General features: G+C 36.5%; 1 protein-coding gene across 1 annotated transcript; it reads left to right on the forward strand.

Annotated features, from left to right (window-relative positions):
- Nucleotides 1-8,885: 8,885 nt before the first annotated feature.
- LOC124225767 (olfactory receptor 149-like) lies at nucleotides 8,886-9,821 on the forward strand. Its single transcript, XM_046638423.1, has one exon. The coding sequence runs from the start codon at nucleotides 8,886-8,888 to the stop codon at nucleotides 9,819-9,821; it is 936 nt and encodes a 311-aa protein (XP_046494379.1).
- The last annotated feature ends 4,500 nt before the right edge of the window (nucleotides 9,822-14,321 follow it).

Here is a 14,321-nt window from a genome sequence, read left to right on the forward strand (position 1 = left end):
CTTTCTTAAAAATGTTATGCAGTAGGAAGGAGAGAAGGGAACTAATTGGCTATTGCAGTTGGATCCCTTTTATTTCTTTTTCTTGCCTGATTGCTCTGGCTAGGACTTCCAATACTATGTTAAATAAGAGTGGTGACAGTGGGCATCCTTGTCTGGTTCCTGTTCTTAGAGGGATAGCTTTCAGTTTTTCTCCATTGAGAATGACATTTGCTGTGGGTTTGTCATATATGGCCTTTATTATGTTGAGGTATTTTCCTTCTATACCCATTTTATTTAGAGTTTTTATCATAAATGGATTCTGTATCTTGTCAAATGCTTTCTCTGCATCTATGGAGATGAACATGTGATTTTTATTCTTCATGTTGTTAATGTGGTGTATCACGTTGATAGATTTGCGGTTGTTGAACCATCCCTGCATCCCCGGAATGAAACCCCACAGCAGACGATGGAGAAAGGAGAGTCTCTTCAATAAATGGTGTTGGGAAAACTGGACAGCCACATGCAAAAGAATGAAAGTAGACCATTCCCTTACACTATGCACAAAAATCAACTCAAAATGGATTAAAGACTTGAATGTAAGACCTGAAACCATAAAACTTCTAGAAGAAAACATAGGCAGTACACTCTATGACATCGGTCTGAGCAGCATATTTTCAAGTCCCATGTCTGACCGGGCAAGGGAAACAAAAGAAAAGATGTACAAATGGGACTACATCAAACTAAAAAGTTTCTGCACAGCAAAGGAAACCATCAACAAAATGAAAAGACAACCCAACAATTGGGAGAAGATATTTGCAAACCACATATCAGATAAGGGGTTAATATCCAAAATATACAAAGAACACATACAGCTCAACAACAAAAAAACCAACAATCCAATTAGAAAATGGGCAAAAGATCTGAACAGAGATTTCTCCAAAGAAAAAATACAGATGGCCAACAGGCATATGAAAAGATGCTCAACATCATTAGCTATCAGGGAAATGCAAATCAAAACTACAATGAAATATCACCTCACTCCAGTCAGAATGGCTATAATTAACAAGACAGGAAACAACAAATGTTGGAGAGGGTGTGGCGAGAAGGGAACCCTTGTTTACTGCTGGTGGCAGTGCAAACTGGTGCAGCCACTATGGAAAGTAGTTTGGAGTATCCTCAGAAAATTAAGGATAGATCTACCATATGATCCAGCTATTCCACTGCTGGGTATTTATCCAAAGAACTTGAAAACACAAAGGCATAAAGATACTTGCACCCCTATGTTCATTGCGGCATTATATATAATAGCCAAGACTTGGAAGCAACCTAGGTGCCCATCAAGGGACGAATGGATAAAGAAGATGTGGTATTTATACACAATGGACTACTACTCAGCCATAAGAAATGATGAAATCTGGCCATTTGTGACAACATGGATGGACCTTGAGGGTATTATGATGAGTGAAATAAGTCAGAGGGAGAAAGTCAAATACCATATGATCTCACTCATAAGTAGAAGATAAATACGACAAAAAAAAGAAACACATAGCGTTGGAGATTGGACTGGTGGTTACCATTGGGGAAGGGGGGAGCGGGGAGGGCAAAAGGGGTGATTAGGGTCACATGTGAGGGGATGCACTATAATTAGTGTTCGGGTGGTGAACATGATGTAATGTATACAGAATTTGAAATATGATGTACATCTGAAAAAAATAAAAATTTTAAAAAAAGAAAGAAAGATTTGAATTTCAATTAAGGTGTAATTTCTGATCTCAGTCTCGACTTCTTGATTTTTTCCTGTTACTTTAATTTTGTGTATTGTTATCAGAAAATTTTGGATTACATCACCATGATCTCTCTTTGTAGGTGACTATTTTCCTTTCCAGGGTGTCCCAAGAGACTTCTCCAAGATTGGAGTTTGCCTCTACTAGCATGATATGCACAAGGGCACCAGATATTCAGGACATTTATATTTGTCCATTAACTTTTTAGCAACATTATGCCAGGGATTGAACCACATTATCCTATAGAGTCAAAGGATGAAGAACAACAGCAGTAAGTGAAATATTGACACAGAGACCATAGGCCTCTGTTGTATTTTCCCTCTGGCGGTACCACTGGTTTCTGGTTGCAAGGCTATTTCACTCTTCTGGGTTAGGAAATGTGGTCCAGTCATGACCAATCAACTCAGTATTCACAGGTAGAGGTCTCCCATTCTCCTCACTTACAGGAATCTTTTCTTTGTGCTTTTAGCCCAAGAGCCTTTCCTTGGGTGATGATAACAGCTTTGAGTTTCAATCCATCATCCTCAGCTCTCCTTGGACTTGAGGCATGGAGGATCCTTACTTACATTAATAGTCAATTAAAGACTTTATAATTAGTAATCTAATTATCTTTTAAATGTACTTAGTTTATTAATTTTGTTTTGTAAGGTGCACTTGCTGGAATGACACATAAGACAATATTTAATAATTGCTTATTATTTTTTAAATCCTGTTTTACACAGTGATGCTTATTGCATATATCTGTATAACTCTAGAAATGCTTACATACTTGAGTTGGAGATGTTACAAAGTTAACATATGCAAAGACAGGCATGTAAGAGAGGCAAAAAAAAAAAAAAAGTACTTAGCCTGAAGGCTTAAGGTCAGAATTGGAGTCCGTTTTCCAGGCAAGCAAAGTTGGAAGGGATGTAGATATAACTTTAATCTAATTGCTCCCCCCACTGACTGAATCATGAGAAATGCCCAAGGGGATCTGAAGGAGGTGATCCAGGGGGAATGAGTTTGTTCAAGTCTTGATTGTACGTGCTCTTGTACCTCTTTATATAAACACCTAATATTAGTTTCTTAGGCTAGGGCACTGTGTGCTTTTCTGGGAACCAGAGAATGTGATTCTGGTTATCTTCTTATCACACTGCAGAAAATTCCACCATGTTCTCTGTGAACAATGTGAGTGTTCAGATTTTTTTTTTCACCTCTCCTTGACACTTTTTACCCTTAATTCACTGAAGTACTGGGATTCAAATGTTGGGAGCTACTAGATATTTAGTTCTCAGAGACGATTCTTTCCTGGATAGGACTTATAAATCAAGCGAATCAAAGACTCATTGTCTTAGAGACAGTACTTAGAAGTGCAAATTAATCATTGCATCTGGTCACAGAGAAGGATCGGAGAGCCCTGAGAGTCTTCGCTGACCAAAGGAGGAGGGGTTTTCAGGGTGAGGCAATGATGAATCTTCTTCAAGGATCCAATCCAGATAAGCCTGAAGTTCACAAAGAGAATTTTCTGGTATGTCTAGAATGAGTAACAAGAAACAAGCTACTGTTAAACATAAATTAATTTTTTTTTCTGGACATTACTGATTCTTTCTTTGGAGTCTTCATTTTTCCCCACATTTAGCATTATAACTAGTTCTCTGGTTTGAGGTAATTCTTTCTTTCTTTCTCTTTCTCTCTTTAGTTTAAGAGCTTTATTAAAGTATAACAACATACAAAATACTTGATAAGTATATAGCTCACTATGTTTGCACAAAATGGAGATGTAATGAATAATACAATTACTAACAAATTGAGAAATTGAACATTATAATCACCTCAAAAGGCCCCTAATATCCCCTCTCAGACACTACTTTTCTAAAGGTAACTATCATTTTGATTTCTCTTTCTATTGATTAGTTTTACCTGCTTTAGAATTTTATATAAATAAAACCAAATAACATGTGGCCTTTTGGGTCTGGTTTCTACTGTTTATGGCTTCTATTCATTTCTGTTGCTCTGTGCAAAGTTCCACAAACTGGAAATCGTTGTACGCATTGAATGAATATACCAAAATTTGCTTATTTATTCTTTTATTTCTAGAAATATCTTGACTTTTTGATTAATCCAATATTTTTTGCTCTTCCTTTTAAATTTCCATCTATTTTGTTCTTACTATGTCATTACCTTTATATTCTTTCACTATTTTTAGAAAGTACTCTGAAGATAATGACGAATCCTTGCTTTTTACCATTTCAGACCACATTAACTCTTTAGAGCATGCTAACTCTACTTTTCTCCTCAAGACTTTCATGTTATTGTTGTCATGCGTTTTAATGCTACACATAGTTCAATCAATCACGACGTTATTTTCGTTGTTTTTACAGTCAATATTCATAGACAGTTAAATAAGGCATGTCCTTCAGATTAAAAAAAAAAGCATTCTTTCTAAAATGTTTCTTCCTTTTTTAGAATAATTTGCTTTTGGCTAAAAATCTCCCTTAGGTTTTTTCAAGCTGCTGGAGGTAAATGGACAAATGGTGTCAATCTTTGCACAGAAGTGGCTTTACTTTATCTTTATTTTCAAAGAGCTTTAGTGGATATAAATTCAAGTTTGATATTTGTTTTCTTTTGGCATTTTAAAGATATAACTTCATTGTCTTTGGGCTTCTCTTATTTCTCTTGGGAATTGGGCTCTCAATGATATTGTTGCTCTTTTTTGGTTAATGCATATTTTTTCCTCTGGCTATTTTTAATATTTTCTCTTTGTCACTTGTTTTCAGCAATTTTATTATGTTGTGCTTTCTTGTGCATTCCTTGGATTTGTCCTTCTTAGGACTTAACTTAGATTCCAGAAACTATAGTTTGGTATTTTTCATCAGTTTAAAAAAAAATTTGGCTGTTATATCTTCAAATATTTCCTTTGCCTAATTTTTCTTTTTCTTTCACTTATGAAACTTCAAGTATGCACATTAACGTTCACCATTCCCCATATATCTCTAACCATTTTTTCTCTCTGAAAGAGAAAGTCCAGGTGTGTTATTTTCTTTTGAGATGTTTGTATGTCAATACCAGTAACCACAGATGTTGGCTTCTTGTCCAAAGTGTCTTCTTATCTCTACCTTACCCACTGAATGTGGCTTTGGGTGTTGAAATTGTTAATTTGTGATTAAGATTAACTTCTGGTGTGAATAGACTGAAGATAGCTTGCATTATCTTGAAAACCGGATATTAATCAAGTTTTCTAAAGCTGAGACTGGTAATGAAGAGGAAGGAGCACTTAAAAACATTTGAAAGCTACATTTTTAGATCTGCCCACTGTCTCTCATTTCTGTTTCATTGAATTTATTACCTTAACAAGGTAACATGAATTCCATGTCTGTCTTGCTGTTACTTTTGTATCGGCTCAGCATCCCATCACTTCTTATTTGCTTAGAAAGTAAAGAAAGACAGCAAGAACCACAGTAACTGACAGATTTCTGATCACTAAATATCAAAAATCCCTCATCAGGGGAAAATGAGAACTGATAGGGTTATGATTAAAGTCTGCAAAATAATGATATCAAGTGGAAGACTAGTTCACAAGTAATTCTAGAATATCTGAATTATTAGAATAAGGCAAAAAAAAACACATGTTAAGACAGAATGAAATGACAATACAATGACATTAATTATTTATGTCATGATTTATAGTTTATTAGTCATTTTCAAAGATATTTCAAGGTCACTATGCATTTGGAAAACATACTGTGCTGTTGTTTTTGTGATTCCCATTTTGTAGGTAAGATTTAAGGAAGTCTGTAACTTATTCAAACATACACAACTAGCAAGTGGCAAAGCTAGAATTAAAACTTAACTCTCTGATTTTAATTCTTAATATTTGCTATTTCCAGAGGGTAATAAAAACATAGAGTTTGTTACTCTAAGTGGTGGTGTTGTCTCAAAATATGAATAAGCTCAAAGATAATGTCTTAGAAAAATATAATAATAAATTTTGATTAAAAACATGGTTTGGATATATCCCTAAACTTGTGGAGGACGATCATTGACCTCCATAAACCATTCCTTTAAAGGATATGACAGGCTATACATCTGAAACAGTCAATATATTTTAAAGTTTTTGAATTCATGTTTTTATTTATATACATTAAAATACTTTTAGAGTCCAGTTCTATGAGTTTAGAATAATTGTAGACAATCATGTAACTTTGACCAAAATCAACAGACAGAATGATTCCATCATTTCCTTGTGCTGTTCCTTTGTAATCAATCCCTCTCCTATCCCAAACCCTCACAATCACTCATTTGCATTCTGTTTCTCTAACTTTAGCTTTCCGTAATGTCATAGCAATAAAATAATAGAGTATGTAACCTTTGTGGTCCAGCCCCTCTCACTGAGCATAATGCACTTGAGACTCATACATGTCATTCTGTGAACCAAAAGCTCATTCTTGTTTATTGCTGTGAAGCATTTTCATTATATGGTTTAACACAGTTTGTTTATTCACTTACTAGTTGAAGGATTTTTAGGTTGTTTACTTTTTCTTTTGATTGAGAATAAATCTGCTATAAATATTTGTATACACATTTTCTTGGGAGCACAGTTTTCATACCCCTTGAGTACACATCTGGAAGTTGTGTTCTAGTTGCTCTGTATTCTATTGACACTTGATTTTGTCAATTTTTCCCTCCTATTCTAACAGGTGCATGGTGCTATCTCACTGTGGTTTTAATTTGCATTTCCCTTTGACTAATGATGTATATTTTTTCAAATATTTATTTACCATTTGTATGTCTTCTTTCATGAAGTGTCTGTGCAAATCATTTGCTCATTTTTCTTGAGGTAGAGGGATTTCTTGGCTTTTTTTTTTCCCGAGGAAGATTCACCCTGAGCTAACATCTGTGCCAATCTTCCTCTATTTTGTATGTGGGTCACCATCACAGCATGGCCACCAACAAGTGGTCTATGCCTACACCCAGAAACCAAACCTGGGCTACCAAAGCAGAGTGCACTGAACTTAACCACTAGGCCATGGGGCTGGCCACCAGAACTATTTATTGAAAAGACTATTTATTCTCCACTTACTTGCTTTTGCACAATTTGTCAAAAATCAATTGACCTCAGGTGTGCAGGTCTGTTCTTAGGTTCTCTATTCAACTCTATTGGTCTATGAGTCTCTTCTTCCACCAGTACCACGTGATCTTGATTAATGCACCATTACGATGAGTTTTGAAATCAGGTAGTGTGAGTCCTTCAACTTCATCATTTTCCAAAATTGTTTGTCTATTCCAATTCTTTTGCTTTTTCACATAAACTTTAGAATTATCTTTTCAATATTTACAAAAATATCTACTGGGATTCGGGTTGGGATTATATTAATTATATAGATTAATTTGTGGATAATTGATTTCTTAACAACATTGAATTTTCCAATCCATGACTGCAATTTATTTCTCCATCTTATGTGTCTTCTTTATTTGCTTTCATTAGTGATTTGTTTTTAATATACTGATCCAGCACATATTTTATTAGATATAAAACTATGTATTTTTGGTTTAAGTTGTAAATGGTACTATTTGTTTTAATTTTGATTTTCATTTTTTGGTTGCAGGCAAATGGAAATACAAGGGACTTTTGTATATTGACTACAATTGTATCCAGTGACCTTGCTAAATTCACTTAGTAGTTCTAGAAGCTTTTATTGTAGATTCCTTGGGGTTGATTATGTAGATAAATATATAGTTGTACATAGAAAGAGTTTTTTTTTCTTTCTTTTTATCCCCTTGATTTTTATTTTTCTTCCCTTATTCCACTGGCTAGGACTCCCAGTATGATGTTAAATATTTCTAATTTCTTCAGCATCATATTTTTTTCAAATCTAAAATTTCTGTCTGATTCATTTTCTATACTTTATATTTCTCTGCTGAGAACTTGTATCTTTCCATTAATTTTAAGTATGTTTGTCTTTATCACATGGAGTAAACTTATAACAGATGCTTAATATCTTTGTCTGAATTTCAGGGTAGGGTTCGTATCTGTTGATTATCTTTTCCCTTGAGAATTGATTACATTCTCTTGGTTGTACGTTGAATAATTTTAGACTGCATCTTGGACATCTTTGATGTTGTGTTGTTTACACTCTGCATTCTGTTAAAAATCTCTGGAGCATATTGATTTTTGTTAGCTTGTCTTTTTGTTTTAACAGATTGTCAATCCAGTTAGCATCAGACATGTAATTTCTCTTGCCGTCTTGGCAATGCTTTCAATGTCAGTTCAGTTTTCAAAGACCTTAATATGCCACATCGCATTTGTCCTTCAAATGTACCACTCAGAGGTTAGTCTGAGACTTGGATGGTGTTTTAAATTGTATTTCAGTGACACTTCTTGGGGTCCATTCCACATATGCAGAACTTAGTAGTGAGCCCTGACTTTGTTCCCTTCTCCAGCTCTCCTGTTTGCAGAGATACACCCCAACACCTCCAACACACACACACACACACACACACACACACACACACACAGTCTCATGCTGCTTCCAGATAATCCCAGAATTGAGATTACTTTGGGGCAGGAAGAAAAACAAGAAGAGAGAGAAAGAGGAAAAAAGCCAACAGAGATTCTATCATTCTCTTTGATTATGGAAACTCCTTTTATCAAGTTTCATTAAAAAAAAGTCACCTGTTGGAGTTTCAGTACCCAGAACAGCCACCATACAGTTCTGTAATTGTGAACTACATTCAGCTCAAAAGCACAAGAGCAAAGAGCAGGAAAAAGTAGAAACACCCATCTCTAAGTGTTTCCCCTGCAAATTGTGTCTCCTCTCCACTATCTGCCTCTTTCTGTTTACTTTTAAGAGCTCTTAGGTAAATATTTGTTGTATTTTACCCAGCGTGTTTAATGGTAATCTGTGGGAAAGATAGACTGCAGTGAGCTTAATCTAACTTGACAGAAACCAAAATTTCCAGGATGTAGTCAATAATCTTTATTATCTTTATGTTTTTATGTAGGTATATCCCTGCATAAGAAGGTTGCTTGTTGATTGTTAAAACATGAAACCAATACATCCAACAGAGAGCTTCTTGGTTTGGCATCAGTGTTCACACTTTGGAGAACTGTGTTCTTTTTGAAAGTCCAACACTCTGACAAAGATGATGAATACCTCAGTGGTGACTGAATTTATTCTGCTGGGCATCCCACACACAGAGAATCTGGAGGCCATACTCTTTGTCCTGTTTTTGGTCTTCTACTTCTTCACTCTTGTGGGGAACCTGCTCATCCTATTGGCAATTGCCTCCTCCACTCGGCTTCACACCCCCATGTACTTCTTCCTGTGTAAACTGTCTGTGTGTGACATATTTTTCCCTTCTGTAAGTTCCCCCAAGATGCTCTTCTACCTCTCGGGAAGCAGCCGAGCCATCTCTTATGCAGGCTGCGTGCCTCAGCTCTTCTTCTACCATTTCCTGGGCTGTACCGAGTGTTTTCTGTACACAGTGATGGCCTATGACCACTTTGTTGCCATATGTTACCCTCTACGCTACATAATAATCATGAGGCACAGACTATGTGCCATACTGGCCATTGGGACTTCATTTTTTGGCTGTATTCAGGCCACCTTTCTAACCACTCTTACCTTCCAATTGCCCTACTGTGGTCCCAATGAGGTGGACTATTACTTCTGTGATATCCCAGTGATGCTGAAGCTGGCTTGTGCAGACACCTCAGCCCTGGAGATTGTGGGGTTCATCAGTGTGGGCCTCATGCCCCTCAGCTGCTTCCTTCTCATCCTCACCTCCTATAGCTGCATTGTTTGTTCCATTCTTCAAATTCAGTCTACCGAAGGACGACGCAGTGCCTTCTCCACCTGCAGTGCCCATCTCACTGCCATCCTTCTCTCTTTTATGCCAGTGGTCCTCATCTACCTACAGCCCACGCCCAAACCTTGGCTTAATGCAACTGTTCAGGTTCTGAATAACCTGGTCACACCCATGCTGAATCCCTTGATCTACAGCCTGAGAAATAAGGAAGTGAAATATTCTCTGAGGAAAGTGCTACAGCAAGTGGCCTTCCTTCCTGAGAAGTCATAGATATCAGTAGCTACAGGGATCCAGGCAAAGTTCAAGCCACTATTGTTCCATGGCTTTGAATTCTCTACTTACCAAAAGGCTGTTACTTTAGTGCTCTCCTCCTAACATTCACTTCTTCTTCTACCTAATGAGCTTGTCAGAGAAACGTGCTATTCCAATTCAGGCAGCAATTTGAAGTAAAGAAAAGACAGTAAGAAAGAGTTGAAGGGGAAAGAAGAGGATGATGGGAAGGAAAGGGGGTGATGAGAGGAGAAGGAGGTGATGGGAGGGGAATGGGCAGCAGCGGAGGAATATCATCCCTCCTCTTGGTTCTTTCCTGGATTTGAGTTCAGTCAGGGACTCTGACAAACTGACCCAGCCACAACATTGTGTTTGGGGCCTCATGTCAAGATGATGAGATGGTGCATGGTTTTGAAGGAGAGAACCTTTTTCCTAATGACTTCTGTTAAGCTCTGTGACTTTTATTTTCTCTACCAGAAATGCTCCTTCCAGAGTCTTCAGACGGACAAATTCATTCTTATCATTAAAGACCAAGTTAAGACATAATTTTCCATGTGAAACTTCCCTTATCCTAAGCAAGTCAGGTTCCCATTTCTCTGTTTTGAATCAAACCTTACAAAGTCATCCCCCCATTGTGTTAGAATCAGTTTTCACAAAGCATTTTCCAAGAGTAAAGGTAAAGAAGGTTTAGTGGGGGTAAGCACAAAAAAAAAAGAGTCAGGTGAGAACTGACAGCACAAAATTGGCAGTTCATTTGTGGAGCAGATGAAGTTCTGAATCACAGATGAGTTTTTGTTGTGGCTAATGAAGCAGAACCTCAGTATCCTTATATCTGTCAGTTACTTTGTCCCTAATTATCTCAAGAGTCTTGAGGACAGATTCAACTTCTGGATCTTGGAATGAAGCTTTAATGCTAGTCACAGCCCTTGTCTTTTAAAGAGCTTTTATCAAATAGAAGAAACATGGCAGCGGTCATGTTTTCTATTCACTTAATAAATAAATATTTAAGGAGCCCTCACTTGGGCCAAGTGTAGTGCAGGGAAGTAGGCAGGGAAATAGAGCAACAGTCAGTTCTGTGCAGTAAGTGAACTGCTATAGACATTCAACAGATACCCAGGAGACCAAGGCCTTTTTAGTGAATCGCCTCTTCACCTAGTTACTTAAACTTTGGTCCAGGGAAAAATGAATTGTTTGAAGATGAGGAAACCTCCACTAAGAAAGCTTTAAATTGGGGTCAGCTGGTGGTGTAGTGGTTAAGTTCTCGTGCTCTGCATCAATGGCCATTGTTTGCAGGTTCGGATCCCGGGCGTGGACCTAGAACCGCTTGTCAGGCCATGCGCTGGCAGCATGCCACATAAAATAGAGGAAGATTCGCATAAACCTTGGCTCAGTGACAATCTTCCTTACACAAAAAGAGGACGATTGGCACAGATGTTAGCTCAGGGCCAATCTTCCTCACAAAAAAAAGAAGAAACTTTAAATCACCATTTAGAAAAAGAAAAGCAGGCCATTTAGTAGTAGGAAGACAAATTCATCTTAATTTTTTCTCTGTCACTTACTAGTTGTGAGCATCATTTTTTTTTGTAGCATGGAGATAACACCTTTCTTGCAAGTGCTGTTGTACAGATTAAGTAACATGAAAGCAAAGTACTCGTCTGCCCCTTATTGTAAGTACTTCAAAAACTTATAACTTTTTTCCTCTTCTTTTTGATATTTCCATAGCTTAGTCTCCCACTTCACTAAATTCTTTGATGCTCAAATGCCACAACCACAGAGAGGACTTCTGTAGCTATAATATTAAAATACTCTCCTACCTCATCACAGATATTTTTATCTGTCTCCAAAACTGAAACATAACCTCCGTAAAGGTGAGAATTTTTCTCATCCTGTTTCTTACAATACCTCCAGAGCCTAAAGCAGTGCCTTTTATATGGAATGCCCTGAAGAAACATGAATTTCTGAATTCACACTTTGTCTTGTTTCTTATGACCAAGATGATTCCCCTTTACCCACTTCCTTTTAGACACTAAATTCCTATTTTATTTCTCTAGACTGGAATGTTTGTCTTTATTTCAAACTGGGAATTTTCCAAGAACTAGAATTCTGTCTCCTGCATGAGGATTCTAATGGACTAGACTCCTGACCCTTTTCTCCAGACTTTGATGTTCTCCATTACTTTTACTCTCAGCCTTGACACTGAGTCTTGCTTAATTACATCTCGGGAGACAAACTCTTCTTGCCCTGTTGCCACCCTCTTCTCAGACATCCATTTGAAAGCTATCTCTGTCATTGATCATCTACCTCTTTGAAATGTCTTTAGGTACTTGCCCCTAAGATTATCTAAATACCTGCTCCAACCTAATAGATTACTCTTAGCCTTTCACTAAGTTTTCCAGCTATTTGTAGCCCTTATTCTGCCAGCCACAGAAGTATTTAACACAGCTTGTTAAATGAGGCACATTGAGCTCTAAAAATAATATGCAAAATAGAATAATGGCATAACTGTGAGTATTATAACCAGTTCTGTAAATGAAAGAGAAAATAAGTTACATTGTTTAGTTTCTGAGTAGGCACCAAGAAGTTCTCTTTAAGAACCTTATATACATTACTTTTTGAAAACCTCACATTAACACCTCAAAATATATAGCATAATGCACATTTTTTCAGATGTGGAAACTACATTGCATGATGGGTAAGTATCATCCCTAACATCACATTAAATCAGAGGAACCGTAATTGAAACAGGATCTCTCTCATTCCAAATTTAAGATTGTCCTCATACATTTTACGGATTCTTTCTCAAACACTAGCGCAGAAACAAAATCAAGTTGAGGCCAGAAAGAATTATATAAACTTTTCCCATGACACTTTGTTTCTGTAGTTCATGAGGTCAGGTTTCTTAAGGGTTTGCAAAGTGAATAGACAGTATAGGTATCAAAATAAAAGTATAGGATTGCTTGGAATTCACATCTAAATCTTAGTTGATCAACACATGTAAGGTACATATAATTTCATACTTAGGTAATTTTAAAAGTAAGTAACTTTTTAAATACTTGCTGTAAGCTGGCTGACATATTAAACATTCCACTTGATTTTTCTCATTTAATTCTCATAAATACTACATGGAGTGAGAATTATTACTATGCAAAATTTAAAAATCAGAACACTGTAATTTAGGAAGTTAATTTAAAAAAACTCACCAGTGGTCAAAATTAGGAGGAGTAAAAACAGTTGTCGTACCCAAGTATGTCTATTAACAGTGTCAACCACACTCTACAATGTCCTTTACACTATAATGGCTTTCAGATAAGCTGGAATGGGAAGATCATCTTCTTCTGCTGCTGTTTCTTTGAAGATTAAAAGAAGTCCAATGTTCACTGTTAAAAGGAACAAATCTTTTGTAAAAACCTAAAAGACAAAATTAGGATGCAACAAATACAATCATTAAAAACAATGCATCAAAGATGTCATATGGCACTTGAATGGCCATAATGTCAATGATGTCACATAAGAATCAAAAGGAAAACGAAGTATCCATTCATGAAGGAATAACTGCTACAGAACTTGCTCACTCTGTATACTACTAGAAAATTGGCATTATATATATATATATATATATTTGAATCATATGTGAATTATATATATAGAATTATATATGTGTATTTTCTATATAATCATATATGTATATATTTCAATACTTTTAATATACTAAAAAGAATCAAGGAAGTGCAGGACTGTGATGCATGAGAGAAGAAAACATGATTAGATGAGCCTTGTGCTTTCTCTGGCTTTCTCCTTTGAGGTAACTTCTGGACTTTGGCACAAGAAAGATGATTTCAAAACTGGCATGGAAGTCTTGCTGAATTAATGAGATGGAAGTTAGAGTTCAGGATTGTCAAAGTGGCAAGAATTTGTGGAGCAGAGCACTAGAGAGAAGGGAGCTATTCAGAAAAAGTGTTCCAGTAATTGCACGGGGTCCTATTGAAGAGAATGGCAAAATACTAATTTGCAAATGTATAGAGTGAAATTCTACAAGGCTAGGCAGGGAAAATCATCAATTATAACAAGCAGAGAGCTGTAAGTATAAATATTCAGTAGTCACTAAGAGCTGAAAATCATTTGAGTTATGACCTTCCCAAGCAGAAAAGATAATGGGACATTCAATAGAGATCCAAGAAGGCCACACTTAGGTGTGTAGGGCTAAATTAACCTTACTGTAAAGCTACTGTAGATACAGAATAAAGATGTCTGAAAACAAGGCACTGATTGATCAAGCTGATCCAGAAGTAACATAACTGCCTGCCAAAACAAGATCCAGCTCTCTAAAGAAACATATCAAAATACAGCACTCCTTGGAGTGTTAGAGCTGAGAATACTTTGATATTTCCACCATACAGAGCATAAAACCTTTGTGTTACCAAGGGCCTTGAGTAGGGTATTTATGAAGTTTTTGTCTCAATAGTGGAGCAAAACTACCATAGAAGCAAGGCTGATCAGGTC

Source organism: Equus quagga, chromosome 14 (genome assembly GCF_021613505.1).
Source record: "Equus quagga isolate Etosha38 chromosome 14, UCLA_HA_Equagga_1.0, whole genome shotgun sequence".
Classification (NCBI taxonomy): Eukaryota; Metazoa; Chordata; class Mammalia; order Perissodactyla; family Equidae; genus Equus; species Equus quagga.